The following is an 18,763-nucleotide window of genomic DNA, read 5'->3' as shown; positions in this document are numbered from 1 at the left end:
TAGTTATTTGAGGAAAACTGTGGGTTGCAGTCAAGTTTAGAAACCACTGTGATAAGTACCCTACCCCCTCCAGGTTTCTGTTGCTTGAGATCTGCTGAGATGGAACTGGTCTCAAAGAAGTAAGAGGGGACAAAAGGGCTGGGTTGGGTAACCATTATTCCTTAATATGCTAAGGAATGTGAGGCTAATTCTGTATTCCTACTTTCTCTCCCCAGACACCAAATGCATTTTCCTGTGGTCCTACAAAGCTGTAACATGGAAAGTGTGTTGCAAGGAACATGTGTGTTAAGAGTTCTTAGCAATTTTATTTCCTCCAAGGTGTAGTTCTCAAGAGCAAAGGTCAATAAACTACAGCCCCACCTTTTTTTTTTTTTTTTTAACAGCCTGTGAACTAGGAATGGCTTTTTACATTTGCAGTTGATTTGATGACTTGGAACCCTGGTAAATTAAAATGTTACCTCCTCCAACAAAAAAAGTCCATTCTTCTCATAAGTGTGTTGACCACCAGTGTGTTAAAGACAAAATTATCCTGATGCTGTTAAAACTGTAAGGAAGACTTTGTTCAAGACCATTGCTGTGGGTATCAAGACTGTCACAGTAGCGGGCAGAGATCGGGTTCAACTCCAAGTACGACAAGAGCAAGTGGAGGTTAATGGCCAGGAGGTTGGAGGGTCACTGGGTGGAAAATTACTAAGAGGAGACATCAAAAGTAGGGAGATTGTTGCTAAATTGACTTGGAAGGATTCTTGCTAAAGGCAGGCCAGGGTGCTCAGATGTCACCTGGAGGGTATTGGGAGGTGAGGGATTTGATAAGAAATTGAGGGTGGGAGGATTCTTTCTAAACTGACTTAGCAGGATTCTTGCTAAAACACCAAAGCCCAATGTTGAGGTGTCCTCTTGAGATCCCAAAGAAACCTGACCAAAGCTTGGTTGAGGAGAGCATCTTTGCCAAGTATTACAAAAAATTATACTCAATTATTACTGTATTTTGAGTTTTGTCAATAAAAAGTTGTGGATATTTGTTTCCTGTCTTGTTATATAAGTATCTACGTAATATCCTGGATCTTGCCTCTTTGCCTACAAAGCCTAAAATATTTACTATCAGGCACATAACAGGAAAAGTTTCTTGACCTTTGTTTTAGAGTTTTAGTGCTCCTCTCGTGAATTTTAACAGCCTCACATTTAAACAAAGTTTACGATTGATATGTGGACCTTGTGCTCATTGCTCTCTTGCTCTCAGAGCACTGGCTACAGGCAGAAAGGGCTTCTCTAATGTAGCCTATATAGTTTTCCAGGTTTTTTCCTGGATGTTTTCAGCTATACACACACTGTCTGCTTACCTGTGTGTCTCTGACTGCCTGTTCACCTTCTCCCCCCACCCCACCCCACCCCATTCATGAACTCAAGAGCCCATTCACTTTTAAATGGCCGGGTTCTCTGAGGCCATTTACACCTGATCATTCCGTAGCTCGACTTCTTGACCTGCAGAACTGTGAGCTAATAAGCAGGTATTGTTTATGCAGCTAAATTTGTGGTAATTTGTTACATAGTCAATAGAAAATAAATCTAGATCTTCTTGAGGTTATTTCTGTTTAAAAGGATTTTTTCCTTTCTTTGCCCTTTAAACTTCTACTGGTTTTTTTTTTTACAGCAAAGTTCAGAAGTGTTTGTTTCCCCTAGTCATCTTACTTTTCAGCAGCACTCAAACTCAGTATTCCTGTGGGATTATTTATGCATCACTCTTGTAGCACTTGACGCTTGGGGTGCACCTGTGTAACGTTAGTCTTGAAGGTCTGTTTTTGTGTCCTTGGTGTCACTCCCAGCACACAATAGTTGTTCAAATATGTTCTGAAATAATGAATAATAAGTCTATCATCAGGAATTTCAGCTGAAAAAAAAAATAAAAAACTTAAAAGTCCTAGAAGAACCTCAGTGTGGTCCCAGTAGAGACTCTCCATTTGATTAAAATGTCAGATAGACTGGCTTTTACTATACTCATAAATATTAAGTGTCCAGTGTTCTTTATGCTGTACTGACATCTTAAAAAATAGACTCCCTTTTCTTATGAGGCTAATATGTTCTTAAGATAAGATGGAGTGCTATTTAATAAACAGTTTTTCATTTTTAGGCATTTTTGAAAGACACCTACTATGGCATTAAAAACCCTCTAGTTTTTCTCAATGAGCTAAATGCTATGTAATTTCATGTAAACTTACAATTTAATGCCAAAGCAGAAAAATACATTATTTTCTTTTTAGTTATGAGACTGCTAAATAACGAATCCCAAATAATAAGAAAAAATTTATTTTAAAATGTCAAGTCTTTGATAAAAATGCCTGGAAACTTGAAAGGTTATTTAATGAACCATTTCAGAAGTTAAGGGTGACCATGTGTCCAGGTTGAAATCTGTTGTCTTAATGTTATTATTAATGGCAACTCTCTTTATTCTCAAGCGTCTGATGATAAATTATATTGTGACGCTATTATAGTATGTTACCTGTTGATGTCTTTGACTTGCTGTCTCATTTTAAGTAATTGTTAACCTTGCAGAGGTTGAGGATAGAAGTACTATTGTGTATGGTTTCGAGAAGGCAGACTAGGTATACTGAATTCTCTCCCAACTCACCAAATCAATAGAAAAGATATTAAAATGAAGTAATAAAAACACCCACAGGTTTTCATGTCTGTTTGGAAACTTAGAGGATCATTTTGTTTATTATGGAATTCAGATATTTTATTAGAATATATCCAGGGGCACATCTTTTTCCTCAGTTTCCCTGGCATGTAGTTAGTCTTTACAACCCTTTCTTCAAACTAGAGACATTTCTTTTTTTCTTTTTGGCTTATGTACATATTTTTATTATGCATTCCTTTTTTCTTGTGGTGAAATATGCATATGTATCATTTTGATTATTTGTAAGTATACAGTTTAGACATTAAAGACATTCACAGTGTTGTGTAACCATCATCATTGTCTTTACCCAAAATCTTACCGACATAACTCTGTATCCATTAAATAATAATCTCCCCATTCCTGCCTGCTCCCAACCCCTGGTAACCTCTGTTCTACTTTCTGTGGGGACGTTTCCTTTTATTTCTTTAATTATTGCCACTCTTGTAAAAGAGTTCCTTTTTTTCCCCCAGAGACTTCTATGCTTTGTGTATACTTCATAACAATGTAGAAAATTAAAAATTTGGGGAGTACATATTTGACTTTTTAAATTCAGGTTTCTTCATGATTTGCTTCTTTGTAGTCTTTTCTTCATTTTATCTACTGAATTTAAAAAGTCAGATTATGTCTTCCCCGAATTTTTAATTTTCTACGTTGCTATGGAATCTTCTTAATGTTGACTCCCTTCCTTCCCTCCTCCCTCCCCCTTCTTTGTATTTCTATAGTATTATCTTATGTCCCCTCTGACCGTTCCATGTCATTAGAAGCAGACTTCTGGGTCATTCCCATGTTTCTCTGGCTTCTGGGACCTCTGCAGTGGTCACAGTTTTGGCTGTCTCCCGTGGCCCTCTTCACACTTGGGTTGGGTTAACCCCTTCCTGCCCTTGCAGCACTGGTGAAGCTGTGAGTGGGATGCTCAGTGTGGCTCCAGCCCCTCTGAAGGCTGGTGCTGCAGGTGCCAGCAAAGCTCACGTGGGGAGTTAAATGATACCAGATCTCAACACCCCAAGATTTTGAGTTAATTGAGGTAGGAAGTGCCCAGCAAACTGCTTCTGTGAAGGCCCAGATAGTAACTATTTAAAGTGTGCAGGCCATACAATCAACTATTCAACTCTGTACATGTGAAAGTAGCCAGAAAACAATTCATAAACGAGTGAATTTGGCTGTGTCTCAATAAAACGTTGTTTATAAAAACAGTTTATGGGCTGGAGTTTGCTGACCCCTGCTCTCAACAAATCTGCACAATTGCGATCCCCATTTGTGGATTCTGACACTGAAGGTCAGAGAAAGGGTCACTTGACAGTGTATGCTAGTGTCACGTGGCAGCACTGGATGCAAATCCAGGCATCCCAACATCCTGGCACCCGAACCCGTGGTTCCACCCAGCACACTTTTGCAGCCCAAGCACCTGACAGCTGTAGTTGAGCTTTCTGCAGAGTGGGTTTGGCAGGTCATTGCTGTGTTATCACTCCAGAGAGTCTGTTGGTGAAATGAATCCGAGAAATGGTTAACTAAACAAATTTGAGTAAGTATTCCATTTGGAATGGTTTGATTAAGCAGGTAGTGCTATCTGAGTGCATTTGGTCAGAGCTCTTTCAGAGCCCATTTCTTTGAACTCTTGTTCTGCTGTGTGGCTCTCTTGTTTGTGAAAATGGTATAGTGTTTCCAACTTCAGGCATGTGTGTGCCATCATCCTACTTTGCCATTAGATACCACTTGTACTGTTATTTATAAAATATTGTCTCAATTTTGTTTTTACTCATTTTTAAATATTTATTTTAAACAGTATCTGTGTAGTTATGGGTTTGAATTAGTTTCATTTATTTTAACATATTAGTAAAAAAAATTACAGAGATGTTCATGAATCCAAGTAGTGTAACAGTTCGGAGAGACTGGCGTGGTGGGACACGTGCTGTTGACTTTGTCGGAAGACAGCAGAGGAGCCCCGCCTGGTTGGTGATCAACCAGTATATACTGTTGAATGAAAATGTCTCATGTCAACTTTACCGTTTTCTTGTCGTGACGTCATCCAGGTGCTTGGATCTTAGGAAGTAGTCATGGGGGTGTGCTCTGAGTGCTTTGGCACACATTCAGTATATATTCACAAAAGCCTTGTGTTTTCTCTTAGAAAGGCCTGGGATGATTTCTAGATGAGGCATGAGGTAACTGAGAGGTTAAGGAACATGTCCAAAGTCATGAAGCCAGATCTTGATGTTACAGTTCAAATTCAGGTATTTTGTGTCTCAGAGTCTGCCTTCTGTTGTGACATTAAATGCTCAGTAATTATTGGAGGACAGAGACTGGAAAAGTGACCCCAGACAAAAAATTGGTTAGAGTCTCCAGTCAGGGCACCAAACCACATCTTCCTCTCCTGGCATCTGACCCCCTTTCTTTGCGTTTGGTGGTGGGTTGTTGGGCCAAGGTGACTATGGCACTTAAAAAATGGTTGTGCTCAGGGTCATCCAGGGTACCTGGGACTTTAGTTTTGGTCCACATGTGAGGTATACACATGTAGACCGAAGCTAAAAGTAATAATTCTGTTAAGTGAAATGTGATTGAGGTTTTTTCATAGGTTTTTGCAGATTCATAAGGGGAAATGTTAGCTTCCCTGCATGAAGGGAAAGGAATGGGCTAAAAACCAAGCTTTCCAGAGAGGATATATAAAAGAAGACGGAGACCTCTACTTTTAGGAAATGACCCCTTTACGACCCTGATGGATATACATCGAGCCACGTTTCTTTACTTTTTCACCTTTCCTTTCAAAGTTCTGTTGAAAACAATTGATGAAACATAAAAATATGAATGGGACCCATAAGGGGGCTGAAAAATGAGAAAGACGTTACAGTGGCCCAGAAGCATTGAGGACCTTGTGGAATAAATAAAGCAGATGGGATCAGATTGATGGTGAAACGCTGTAGCAAAGGAACTTACAACCCAGTAGAGACAAAAGTGGGAATAACTAGAAAAATGAATTTTCTTAACAGCATCCTGGAAGATTCCCAAGAATTGAAACTATAGGGAGTGGCAACAAAAGTGGGTAATGAGAGTCGTCGGCCAGGAATTAATAACCCTGAAACAGCTGCTCCCATTCTGCTCTCAGAGAGTTTGGCTCAGAGGGGTTGGTGGTAGAGTTTGCCTCTGCAACAAAGCCGTTCAGCTTAGTTTTAAATAAACTGGGAGATACGCTGCGGCAAAATACGGTGGGTGACTGTAGTAGGAAGGAGAAGTTGTAGCAGGTGCCAGGTGTCTTTTGTGTCTTTACCTCCCCGGATAGGAGACTTCTGAATCTTGAAATAAAGGCAGTTTTGCTCTATCCATTCACCATTATTTTCATATGTCCTAAAGAAACCGTCTGCAGCAACTGATGCTGAGCTGTCCAGCCCTACATTTGTAAATATGAACAGGCAACCAAGAAGGATCATCAGACATTTGAAAAGTAATCAACAGAACGAGAGGTCAACCGAATCCGTCCCATGGAAGCACTGGGGAAAAGTTAATACAGGAAAATTCTCATTCGTAGTCTCAGATACAAGAGAATGGCAGTCGGTAAAGCAAAAAACAGTTCATGGGCAAGGTAGAGAAAAGAAGGAGTTCTTAGAAATCAAGAATGGGATTGTAATGTTAAAAAGCTCTGGCTTGGGGTCAGGAAATGGGCTGGTACAAAATGGAAACAACTCAGGACTTAAGAGAATTAGTGGTCTGGAAAATTGAGCAGAGGATTTATTCCAAAATTCAAAGCGAAAGGATTAGGATGAGAATTATGAAGCAGAATTAAGAAGTATGGACGTTTGATCTAAGAGATGGAGTATCCAGCTAAGGAGCAGTTGGAGAAGGAAAAGGCAGCCTAAAATGTTCTTTGATTCTAAGATGCCATCAACATTCAGATGCCTGTTGCCAAACAAATTTTCAGCAAGGAAGCCAGAGAGACTTAATTACTCTTAAGAAACAGTTTCTCTAAAAATGTCTGTATCTTTTTCCCACCCCATGAAATGCTATTTCCTTAGAGCTTCTGTCAACCCCCGGCCTTCCCTTTCAAATTCAGAAAATTTCAAGTTTTCTGAATCACTTAACCATTCATGTTCTGCATGGTATCATTTTAATACTAAGCTTCTTATACTTTTTATTTGAAAACTTCAAATTTACATGAATGTTAAAAGGGTAAATAATGGGTAGAGCTCTTATATGTTTTTTACTCAAATTTGCCTGATTTTCTTGTTACCAGCATCTTACCCCTTTATCAATTTTTTTAGATATGCACAATAAATATACTTAAAATAATTTCAGAGTTTATTACATACAATATAATTCTATAGCATTTTTAATAAAAGTGATCTTGACGTTTTCTTTAGCATCTTTGGTTGTGATTATGTAATTTGGATGTCTATGAAGAAATTAAAGTTTTACATTTGTCTACTCAGTTAATTTAAGAAGCTTTTTCCTCCATTTTCCCCCAAATTTAATTTAATCATGCATCACTGGAAGTTTAACTGTTTCTCTTACAAGTTGAGCTGGCAGCTTACCAGGGATGTGAGCTGCTTGAGTGATAGTTCTCTGTGAGACATGAATGAATCTCTCCAGCCTCTCCGAAATGCTAAATTCTGAGAGATTTAATATTTGTCTGCCTTTAATTATGCTGACTGTCATGGAATATGCAATCTTCTGTTACACAACTGTTTATTTCAGTGCTGCATCATAGTGAAACCTTAATATATAAACATTAAGCCATAATTAAGCATCCAGACTTAACTTAAAATTCAACTGGAGTTTATGGGTGTGCCAACAATGACAACTACTGATAAATGTATAACTTCTTCCTTTTCCTTAGAGCTGGAAATTTCTTTCGGTATCATTTTTAAGATGTTCCTGATTTTAGAAGAGTTACAATGTGTACAAAGTATCTTAGGACCCTTTTATTGCAATATTAAAAGAAGAAAGTAAACTAAACATATTCTGGTAAATTTTTAATTCCCCCACCGGCCCCCCCCAACAAAAAAGTCTATAAGCCTCAGAGAGAAGAAGGAATGACGATGGGACTGGGATTTATACTTTTCATCTGTACCACTGGATGCCAGTAAATTATGGATGCCGTATCATTATGTCTTTAGGGAAGGCTCTTCGAACACAGAAACTTAAACCCAGTCATGTTTTTATTTCATTCATTTATTGAACAGATGTTGTGAGCAACTTGTCAGTTGGGTCTTCTGGGAAGCACATGCCAGCGTGGAGCTAATAGTCCAAGACATTTACTGCGGGAAATGACTGGAAAATAAAGGGAGAGGAAGCAGAAGTAGGCAATGGGACGCCTTCAGATGGGGATGCAGGTCTAGCACTTACGAAAGGAGAGGGGACAGAGAAGATGATTGATTGGGTCTGAGAGGCCTCAGACTGGGATGCAGGTGTGAGGAGGAAGGATTGGCCAGCCCAGCAGGACGCTCTGGTGTGAGATTGCCCACAGGGGAGTCTGTACTGGGCAGAGATGGAGAGTTCTGTCACCACTGCTCTCTGTTCAGTCATTGGCGAAGCACATGTGGCCTCTGCTTGAACATTGAAAATGGGAGGCTGATCCTCTGGACACCTGCAGCGGGGGATTGTCAGCTAACTGCTCTCCTGCAGCACGGCTGCTGCTTTTGGACGGAGAGCTGAGTAGGCACCTCCATGGCTGCAACCGTCACTTACGCCAGACGTTGTTGGAATCTTAACTCGGCCACTTAGTCTGAGTGTGACCCTGAGCAAGTTACCTAACTTCTTTTGTCTTGCAAGTTTTTATTGTTTTGGGGAAACTACTAATACACCATAGAGTTCTTGTGAAGAAGGAGTGATACATAAAGGCAAGTGGGTGCACCGTTTGATCGCTCAAATGTTCATTATGTTCTTTTTTTTCCTGGGTATGTGGTGATGGTCAAATTGGAAAAGATCTCTACACTTTATGGATTTTACCTTGTCACGGGAGACGTGGTAGATGATACAAAAGTGCCCGAAGAGAGTAATTTCAGGTAATGAGAAGTGATGTTAAAACAAGATGAGTAGAGCAATGGCAAAACATTTTTTGACACACAAGGGTGAAAGTATACTACCCAGAATTTTTTTCTGCAAAAATGAATGAATGAATGAAACCAATCAAGAGGAAGACACATTGGTGAACAAAATACTACTAATTATGACAAAATCTATGTAGTTGCCAATGCCATGCAGAATTAAATATAATTTTAAAAGAAGAATTATTCAAATTGATGGGTAATTTTAGAATTCAGTAGATACTCTTTTATTCTTATTTGCTAGGAAGAATTAATTTAGAAAGTAGCACTTGATTTGCATTTACCCAAAAACAGAGTAAGCTGGGACAGGGTAAAATAGTAGTTGTCAGACTTTTTCTGTAAAGTGCCAGTTAGTAAATATACGGCTTTACAGTCCAGAGTGACTGTTGCCACTGCTCAACTCTGCTGTCATGGAGTGAAAGCAGCCATGGATAATATGTAATAAACAAGTGGGCATGGTTGTGTTCCAACAAAACTTTATTTAAGGACATTGAAATTTGAATGTCATCCGATTTTTATGTGTCATGAAATATTATTCTTCTGACTTTATTTTACCCATTTAAAAATGTAAAGACCATTCTTAGAGGTAACAGGCTTTAAAGAAAACAGGTGGCCAGTTGAACTTGGCGGGCCTTTGGAGTAGAACTTTGAAGAACATTAGGAGTCACCAGTTTTCATTAGTGGGATAAATGAAGCAAAGCTGTGACAGTTCACTTTTGAGGAGTCTACATGCCTGATCGTTGCTTATCACAGCTGGCCCTAAAGGTTAGGATGTGTGCCAGTTAGTGAGTCACCTGGTTCAAAACCTAGCCAAGTTTTTTACCTTTCTTGTCTACTTTTCTTGTACTTGATGGATATTGTTGTAGCAACACACACACACACACACACACACACACACACACACACACACACACACACACACATTATTATAGACAAAAATCTAATACAGTTTCAATTTGTATTAGTACAATTTGTGTTACTTGAACAAATCAGAACTGTGAAGGAGTGGAAATTTTTTATGAGTGGAAACTTTTAAGTACATGCCTTGATTGTTTTGTGTGAATACTAACGAGCTTCCTCACCCTATATCCTGCCACCTTCCATCTTCCTGGTATCCCATTTTGTAGATAGAACCCCCCCCAAAAAAAAAATCCCATAAAATCCATTATTACTGGGACCAACCTAAATATCCAGCAATTAGCTTTTATAAACAATAGTGCCATGAATAATTTTGTTACATAAATACATAATTATATAACGTAACATGTAATGTATTTTGTACAAATGCCAGTATATCTTAAGAATAACTTTCCAGAAGAGGAATTAATGGATCAAATATTATATATGCATTTGTACTTTTGCCTTCCTGGTGATTATACTGATTTTTAGCAAAATAGGAGTGGCTGTTTCCCTTGGATTATAAAATGTATTATCACATTTGTTCCCCACTTTGATAATTGATTTATGGTATCTTCTTGTACTATTACTTGATACTTCTCTCATGACCGAGGTTGTACATCCCTTCATATGATTGTGGTCTATTGGTGTTTACTTTCATTGAACTGTCTGTTCAGGGTGTTTGCCAGTTTTTCTGTTGGGGATTTTATTTTTTTGATTGTTTCTTAAGAGCTCTTTATATATTTGGAAAATTTGTGCTTTGCCTTTGATAGGAGTTGTAAATATTTGTTGTCTATCTTTGAAAATTGCTTATGGGTTTTAAAAAATCGAATAGAATTAAAAAAATGTGCTATGTTTTAAAAAGTCCTGTTTGCTCCTTTCCTTAGTTCTGGAAAATCCTTCGTTATTAAGGCTTATAAATCTGCCTTCCTTCCGTTGCCCCTTTTATCTCTTTCTGAGGCTCATCCCTGCCTTCCTTTTCATATGGCCTTCTCCTCTGTGTGTCTTCTCTCTTTCTCTTTGCTTATCCTTAACTTAATTACATCTGCAAACGCTCTTTTTCTAAATAACGTCACGTTCACAGGTTCACATTCTGATCAAATTCATGGGGTGGACATATCTTTGGTGGACAGCCATTCAAGCCACTACAATAATCCTACTTGGTGTTTATCTGATTTTTCCTTCTAACAATTCATGCCAAGAAATATATTCCTAACATTTGATTGGAATATTTAATGCTCTTGAAATATATTTTTAAATTCCTTTCAAAAGGAAAATAATTTTGTGCCTTCTGCCATACAGGGTGCAAGTGCTGTTAACAGATTCATTCCATTCTGGGACTTGGAATAGCAAGCAACTGAAAACTAATACCACTTAATTTTTATTTCTTTTGCTCCATAAGCTTTTGATTTTTTAAAAAACATGTCTTCATGAAGCCTTACTCCTTTTTTCATATCCCAGCATAAATGATATACTGAACTAACTTGGTACTGCATTAAATGATAGCAGTGGACATCAAACTCTTCTTTACTGTGTTGAAATTCAAGAGGCATGAGCCCAGAGTAGCATTCCTAAGTATTGTCTATAGATCATGTGGTGTTAACATCATTAGTATAGAACAGAAATGGGCATATATAAGCTTTATAACTTTGGTCAAGTTTTATATTTTTCATTTAGTTACCTCCTAGAAAGTTTGAAATTTCAAAGATGTCAGCAAAAATATTGATTATGGATGGGGTTTAGGTTTATAATGATACATGATATTATGCATTTGCTAGTTCCACAGTCCTCCATTTCAAAATTGAGTATAAAAGCTGTCTGCAGAGTAGATTTATTCATACTGATCCTGTTTTCTTGCACAAAATCCTTAAACACATCAAGTAATGTGTAGACTGAATATATTAACTTAAGGTTGTAAACTATATTTTTAAGGTTACAGTTATAACTTTTTAAGTGTGATGAAATGTCTTCCTTTTTACTTTCCTCAATAAAATCTATCATTTATCGTACTAAAGCTTTTATGACTGAGCAAATGACAGTCCTTTTGCTGAAGCATTACTGAATTGCAGTGAGTGTAATTTAGTCACCACCCTGGCAGTTTTTTACAAGCTACTTTGATATTTGGGTTTCATTCTTCACTCAGAAACAGGACACTAATGTCACTGAGCTTGGTAGTTTGTGTAGTTTTCTTTTGTTTGCTTATTTTTTGGTTTATTGGTTATAAATTCTCAGTCACTGCAAAGTTCGGCAGCTTTGCTCATTAAGACATGAATAATTATAGAAAATTAAAACTAGCTAGAAGGGATCTTGGTATTCATTCTAGTCTAATTTTTTTTCCATCTTAAAGATGAAATTGAAGTCTTTCTAGAAAAACAAACTGACTGTCACAAACTGAATCACTTATTCCTGGTGGGGTCTTGAGTAAAAACCCTGAACTCTGAATGTCAGTACCATTGTCCTTTGCACTACTTTTAGTCTCACGATGTTGCTGAGATCAGTTTCTGTATAAACACGTTTTGAATATAAATAAATGACTCTTTTAATCTCAAAGGATAAATTATTTCTTTTCATTTCTAAAATATAATTACAGCCAAAATTAACTCAATTTCAAGCTATACTTTGTTATTAAGATTCTTATGTTTATCATCAGGAGGAAAAATAAAAAAATAAGAGTCTTATTCTAGATATTTCAAAAGATACTGCAAGATTATATAGAACAAAAGAGAAATTAATAAAAACCTAACCACTAAAATAGTGTGATCATTTTAATGTATTTTCTTCCCAATCTTTTTTTTTCTGTGCATAAATTCTTTTCAATTAATAGTATCATAAATTTTCTTGTTTGCTTTTTAACTGATAAGAGGCATTCCCATCTTCATTAAGTTTTCTTGGAAAGAATAACTTTTATTGAATGCATAAAACTTTGTTATTTGGCTGTACCATAATTTGTTTAATTCTTCGTCTTACAACTGGCCTCGATCTGTTTGGTAGTTTCGGATTTTTGTCTGTTATAAATAATTTTGACATAAATTAGTAGAATATGCTTTTTGTTAGATTCGGTGAACGCTGGTTCAAGATTGGTGCCTGTTTAGGATAGCAAAGATTGCAAGCTCTTAAAAATCTTGCTCCAAAGTGATGTTTGTGGTCATATGGGAGTCTCATTTTGTTTTTGCCTGTGCAAAACCTTTCTTTTAAAAACCTTTGCAATTTTGATTAGAGAAAATGGTATTGTATTTTAATTGGAATGTTTTTGATCACCATGTTTTCTGGGTTCCAATGATTGAAGCCTTATTCATGCTTTTGTAACAGCTTTGGAGAGGGACAGAATACTACCCAATATACTTTACAAGATACATCTTGACTTCGTGTGTCTTAGAACCAAGGAGACAGAATCTGAAATGTAATGGATACTCATCGAATGTGTCATTCTTTTTCTAATTTCCTTCTGGTGTTTACGAGGTAGATACTGTTCTTCCCATTTTATGAATGAGGGAACTCTGTTATAGAGAGGTGGCATGACTTGCTGAAGATCAGCATAGCATGAAATACACCCATCTGGTGTTCAAATCCAGGTGTGTTTGACTTTTGGAGTTCCTAATCCTACAAAATAGGCTCTGACATATTAATCTATATGAACAGGGATTTTTTTAATTTATTCCACTTATATCAAAAGAAAATCAAATGTCAAGTGGCTATTTCTGTTTTAATACAAATAATCCAAGTTTTTTTTTGAGACAAAGTGAAAATGAATACCTAAAATCTTATGACCGAGGTGTATGCTTGGTGAACGTTTGTATGTACACAGAATTGCTGTGTTGCTCTGTTTCAAGAAGCACTAACTCACACTGCACCCATCGTGAAGAGTGCCCCTGAAAGTTATACAGTACTGTGTGTGATGGAGAATTTTCTGCCCAAAATGCCATAGTATGTCTCTTGACCAAGTTTGGTGTATGCGGAAGAACAGGGGATTTGGAGCAGAGACTGCTCGGGATCAAAATCTAGCTCTGCAATTTGCTAGCATATCTTGGGCCATTTATTTAACTCTTCTGTGCTTTGGTTTTCTCATTCACTTTACTTTGATATCACCACTTTAGTATAACTTTAGCATTTTCACCTTATTCATGGAAACTTTTCATTGATATTCAGGCTGCAAAAGCTTCATAAAGTTATACAAAGCTTAGAGAGGAAGTATGATTATATATATATAGTCTCAGGCAAGTCCTGCTGTTGAGGTAGTCTCGGTTATGACTTCTTTTAATCAACTTTTGTTTTCAGTTCATTTTTTTTTTAATTTTTATTTTTTTATTCTTATTTCAGCATTCAGTTCATTTTTAAAAAAACCATTTCCTATTATTTGAGATATAATATTATGATTCAGCTACCTGTGTCTGTGAGTGCATGTGAAAAGCATATTTTCATACACATAAATTATAAACAATATTCAGCATTATTGAAATGATATCTAGAAGATACTTTCTTTATGTCAGTATTTTATAGATCCCATGTTAAAGCATTTTTACATTGTTTCCAATTTTAAAATAAGTATTCAAATAACATAAGTTAATTAATTATATAAATGTACAAAGCACTCTATGCTTATGTTGAACTTAGAGCTATTACCTACCGATTTTTCTCCCTTTTTATTTTAAAGTTTTTAGTTAATTGTGACAGAAATGATTTATGTTGTGACAAGATGCAGGAGTGAGCTATTTTAAGTAGTTGGTTTCAAAAAGAAAGGGGAAGATGCTCCCTTTTTGTCAACTGTCTCAAGACTTCTGGGTAATAAGTGATGTCTTAGAATTCCTCATAGGTTTAAACATAATGAGCTGAATTACTTTGATATTGATGGTGTGTATATATTAGGCAACTTATATTTTTTTTTCTGTCATTTTTAGGATTCTGAGTAACAATAAGATATCTGAGCTGAAGAATGGCTCATTTTCTGGCTTAAGTCTCCTTGAAAGACTGTGAGTATTCTTTCATTATCATTTCTTATTGTTGTTTTGTTTAATGCATTTTCATTGTAAACCTATTACTAAACTCCCAGTTATTCAAAACTAAAATTGAGTTTTTCTGACATTTTATTATGAAAAATTTCAAGAATTGAATTAAACAAGTAATTACCTAAATTCTATATAGGGGCCAAATAGTAATTTAGGTTTTGTGGGCCATGTGATCCACAGCTGGTCACAGTGGCTCAACTCTGAAGTGTGAAAGCAGCCATTGATACTAAGTCAGTAAGTCTTGTATACGACAATACTGAGGCATACTAAATGAATTGATGTGGAATCTTCCATAAAACTTTATTTATAAAACAAATCATGGCCCATGGTTTGTTGACCACTGGCTTAAAGCATAGATGCTGTTTTGGACTTCCTATGTCATGAAATGTGTCTTCCTTTCTTATGAAAGTGAAGTGGAATTTATAAAAAAACATGTCAAGGGGGAAAAACTTTTGGATAAACTTTGATATTGTATTCTGATGTCTTTGAATGTGTTATATATATATTCATATTTTTTTTTTTTGCTCAGCAATTAATTAGGTCTAGTTTTACTTATGATCTGAGATGCTACAAGTAGCACTCATTTTTTTTTTTTTTTTGCTTTGGTGAACTTTAGACAATGGATATTTAATTTGCAATGGATATTTAATGTTTTAAGTCCCCCTAGTACTCAAACATTTGGGATGAAATTTCAAAATACATAAGATAGCCAGAAAATGTCCTCATTTTTCTTATTTCTTTTGCTTCACTTTCTCTGCTTCTCTACATGGTTGCTCCTTGACCATTTCACCTTGGGGCTTTTCTTGCAGACGAGCTGCTACAGGACTTCATTGCTTAGGTTACTGATGTGTTATTTAATATTTAAGCATATCTCGAGTTCTGTTCTTTTCATTTATATAAGATGGCCTTAAGTTAGGTTATGTATGTACTTACATACACACATGTACATATAAAGCACATCCACTCATATTTACATGTGTATACAAACACAGACACACATATGCTATATATTCAGAAACACACACAAATATTTTAAAGCATTCTTGGCATAGTAGTATTTAATTCTCAGATTTTTTTTTTTTTTTTTTTTTTTTTTTTTGCTGGTTTCATTCAAATATTCCTGTTTTCTTGCACATTGTTCATGTGCTTCCAAGAAGGCTGCTGGGTGCACCCTTAGCTCCAGGTCAGACTAGGCTAGGAACACTCCTTCATACACAGTCCGTGGTCACTGGTTTGAGAATGGGCATTTGACCCAGTTGGATTGACTTGAGATGTGCTTGGGGCTTTGTGGAAAGTAATTTCCTGTCACTGGAAGAGATGGTTGTACCTCTGGTACAGAAGCCATCCTGCTCCAGGCTTGGGCCAGAGCTGACTCTCTGAGAGTGGGTTGGGGACCCCCATGTAAGCAGAGGGAATCTGGGGAGGACCTGCTGAAGCGTGACTACCCTGGGAGTGTTAGAATTGTGGGAGGCAGTAAATTCCATTAGTATCTGTTCCTTGCACAGAAAAGTCATTGGGTTGACAAATATCCTTAGCATTTAACATATTGTCAGGCATTTGGTAGGTGCTTAGTTGATAATTGAAGCAATCAGTGTGGTCTTCCCTTTCCAAAAGGAAAGAAGACAGGCACTCCTAGGTTATAAAAAACATCTGTTGTGTTTAGAAACACATTTTATTTTTGGCGCCTAGGATTGATGTTGTTCATGTACACCATAAAAAGTGTAGACAGCATAGCTAATGTTCTATGCTGTATTGTGAATTACTACTGTTTTTACATTTGTTTTTGAATTTCCCTTGTCTTTGACTTTATTTGCAGCCATTGGTTGATAATAAATCTCTGTACATGTTAGAAACAAATGAAGTTGCCATTTGGGTGGTATTAAGGTGCTGTGATTGTTTTTAGCCAGAAGCCTGTTTATACCTGAATCCCAGAATACCACCTCTTCCTTTTGTGGGACCACATTTAGGTAGGTAGGTAGGTAGGTAGAAAGAAAGGTAAGGTAGGTAGACAGGAGACTTTGGTGAAAGACTATTCAGTTAGTGAGGACTTCAGCTAGGCCTCCTTTGTTGGAGAACATATTTACCTGTGTAGACCCTAAGCTCGGCATTTTCTATGGACACTTTAAGGTCCAGACCTGAGTCTTGGCCTCACTCTCACAGCATGAAGGAGGCTGTGATACCCAGGTGGGCCTGCCTCCTGCACTGTCTTTGTGAGAGAGCAGCCCACTTCAGAATGGAAAAAAAAAAGGATGAAAGGACTGGGCTCTAGCTGTTCTGGTCCTGAGAGGGAAGGAGAGGGGGCAAGGATTCAAAGAGGAAGCATCACACTGACAGGTCCTTCTTTTGTGGGGATGAGACCAGATGGTGCTTGCTGCTCTTATTACTTCCACACTCACCATTCCTGTGCATCTCTCCCTAATTCTTCCATGTGGAAACTTGAGAGCTTTCTTGGCCTCAGTACTGGAGTGGAAGCCAACCCATCTACCCCACCTGCCCCCAGCAACGCTCAACCAGCAGCTGATAGCAGACAGTGGACAATTACTCCGACTGCTTCACCTCTAGGTGGGGCCACCCTCTGTTCTCCAGAGTCCCCAGGGGCCTGAGTCTCTGTTGCTGCAGTGGTAACCTCTTCAGCAGCCCAGCTGGTGTTTACTTCTTTCTTGTCTTACTTCCCCACTTTCCTACTGGTGCATCCTGGGATCACTTCCCTAGTAAGGCCACCTGCATTTACATCCTTGTTTGGGAGAATTCCATTGAGGAGATAGAACCAGCCAAATAAAATGTTTATAGTCCAGATTTGGCTAGTTAGAGACCCCTGCAAATGAGAACAGATGGACCAAACAACTTGAAAATACAGCAGAATATGATATGGTCTAAATGACAGTTGGTAGAACAAGGACTTACTCAAACAGGGTCAAAGCTTCAGAGCTGTGGCCTTAAAATTACTGAGCCAAGCCTTATAGAATAAGGGTTAAAGTTTAGTAGGGTAGAGAGGTGGAGTAGCATAGTAAGGCTGGCTGAGTTGAACTAGCAAACATGCTCCAGAGATTGAGGGAATCTGGACACCATGCCGTCCCTGGCAGTTCTTTGGAGTTAAAGAGTAGACTTCATAAAAGGATTCTCTCTCTCTCTCTCTCTCTGGATATATTAAGTGTTTGACAGAGTAAAACAATCCTGGGTGCACACACCCTCAAAAACTTCATCTAGAAATAGATCCTTTTTCTTTAAGATTGCCAGCTTGTTCTTCTGAATGCTTGGTTTTTATTTGGGAGCTTTCTTGTTTTCCATCATTTGTTTTTGATCTTGCCCCATAGGAAAGTAGCAGTGCATATGTGTTTTTATTTTCATGGGAATATTTAGATTGATTTTTTCTTTAAATTTGGGAGCTTGGATTTGAAGTTTTTATTTTTAGGACAAAGTAACTAAATCCTTATGGCATCTTGGAAGCTAGTATTCTAGTTGGTCCATGTTTGAAGATTAGTTTGCTTTCTTTTGAAACTATGTGCAGTGGATAACTGATGTAGATTTATTGAATCATACTACTTAATACCATAGAAAGGTAATTGGCTGAGTATCAGGATTTGGTACAAATATTGCCTCAAGTGTTGAGTGTCTTCTATGTAAATTCATTCAACAAATACTAAGTATCCATACTGTTTTAGGCTTGGCATTCATGGAGCTTATGTTCTTATAGGGAGAAAAAGAATAAATAGAGTAAGCAAATTTACAGCATATTCTAAGTATTGTGGATAAAGAAAATGTATAGCAAGATACTAAGTCTGGGAGTGGCAGCACTATGTGTGTATTGCGAGTTTGTGTGCGGGGGGAATGGGGTAAAACCCTGCTCATGCTGGGTGAGGGGTTGGGATACGGTGGAAGGGGAGGGAGTCATTTTAGGTCTAACATAATTTAAAGCTCGTATTTAAGGCCTGTACTCTCTGTTTAGAGACCAGTGCTGTAGCCTAAACCAGTGGTTGTCAAAGTTTGTGCATCAGAATCACCTGGAAGGCTTGTTAAGGCACAAATTGTAGTTTTTTTAATTCCATGTTGAACGTGGTATATGTTGACTTTTGAGATTGCTTGGGACTTCCAAATGTAGACATTGAGTTAATAGCTAGATGTGCAATCAGGAACTCAAAGGAGTGGTGCGTACAGCT

At 37.4% G+C, this 18,763-nt stretch overlaps 1 protein-coding gene across 1 annotated transcript in view; it reads left to right on the top strand.

Moving 5' to 3' along the window:
- Positions 1–18,763, top strand: part of ADGRA3 (adhesion G protein-coupled receptor A3) — a 112,100-nt gene that overhangs the window by 18,005 nt on the left and 75,332 nt on the right. Inside the window, exon 2 of the mRNA XM_045550457.1 lies at positions 14,499–14,570. Within this exon, the coding sequence (XP_045406413.1) occupies positions 14,499–14,570 (72 nt within the window). The remainder of the gene's footprint in view (positions 1–14,498; positions 14,571–18,763) is intronic.

Source organism: Lemur catta, chromosome 4 (genome assembly GCF_020740605.2).
Source record: "Lemur catta isolate mLemCat1 chromosome 4, mLemCat1.pri, whole genome shotgun sequence".
Classification (NCBI taxonomy): Eukaryota; Metazoa; Chordata; class Mammalia; order Primates; family Lemuridae; genus Lemur; species Lemur catta.
The sequence above is the reverse complement of the archived record's forward strand: the minus strand, read 5'-3'. Positions and strand labels throughout refer to the sequence as shown.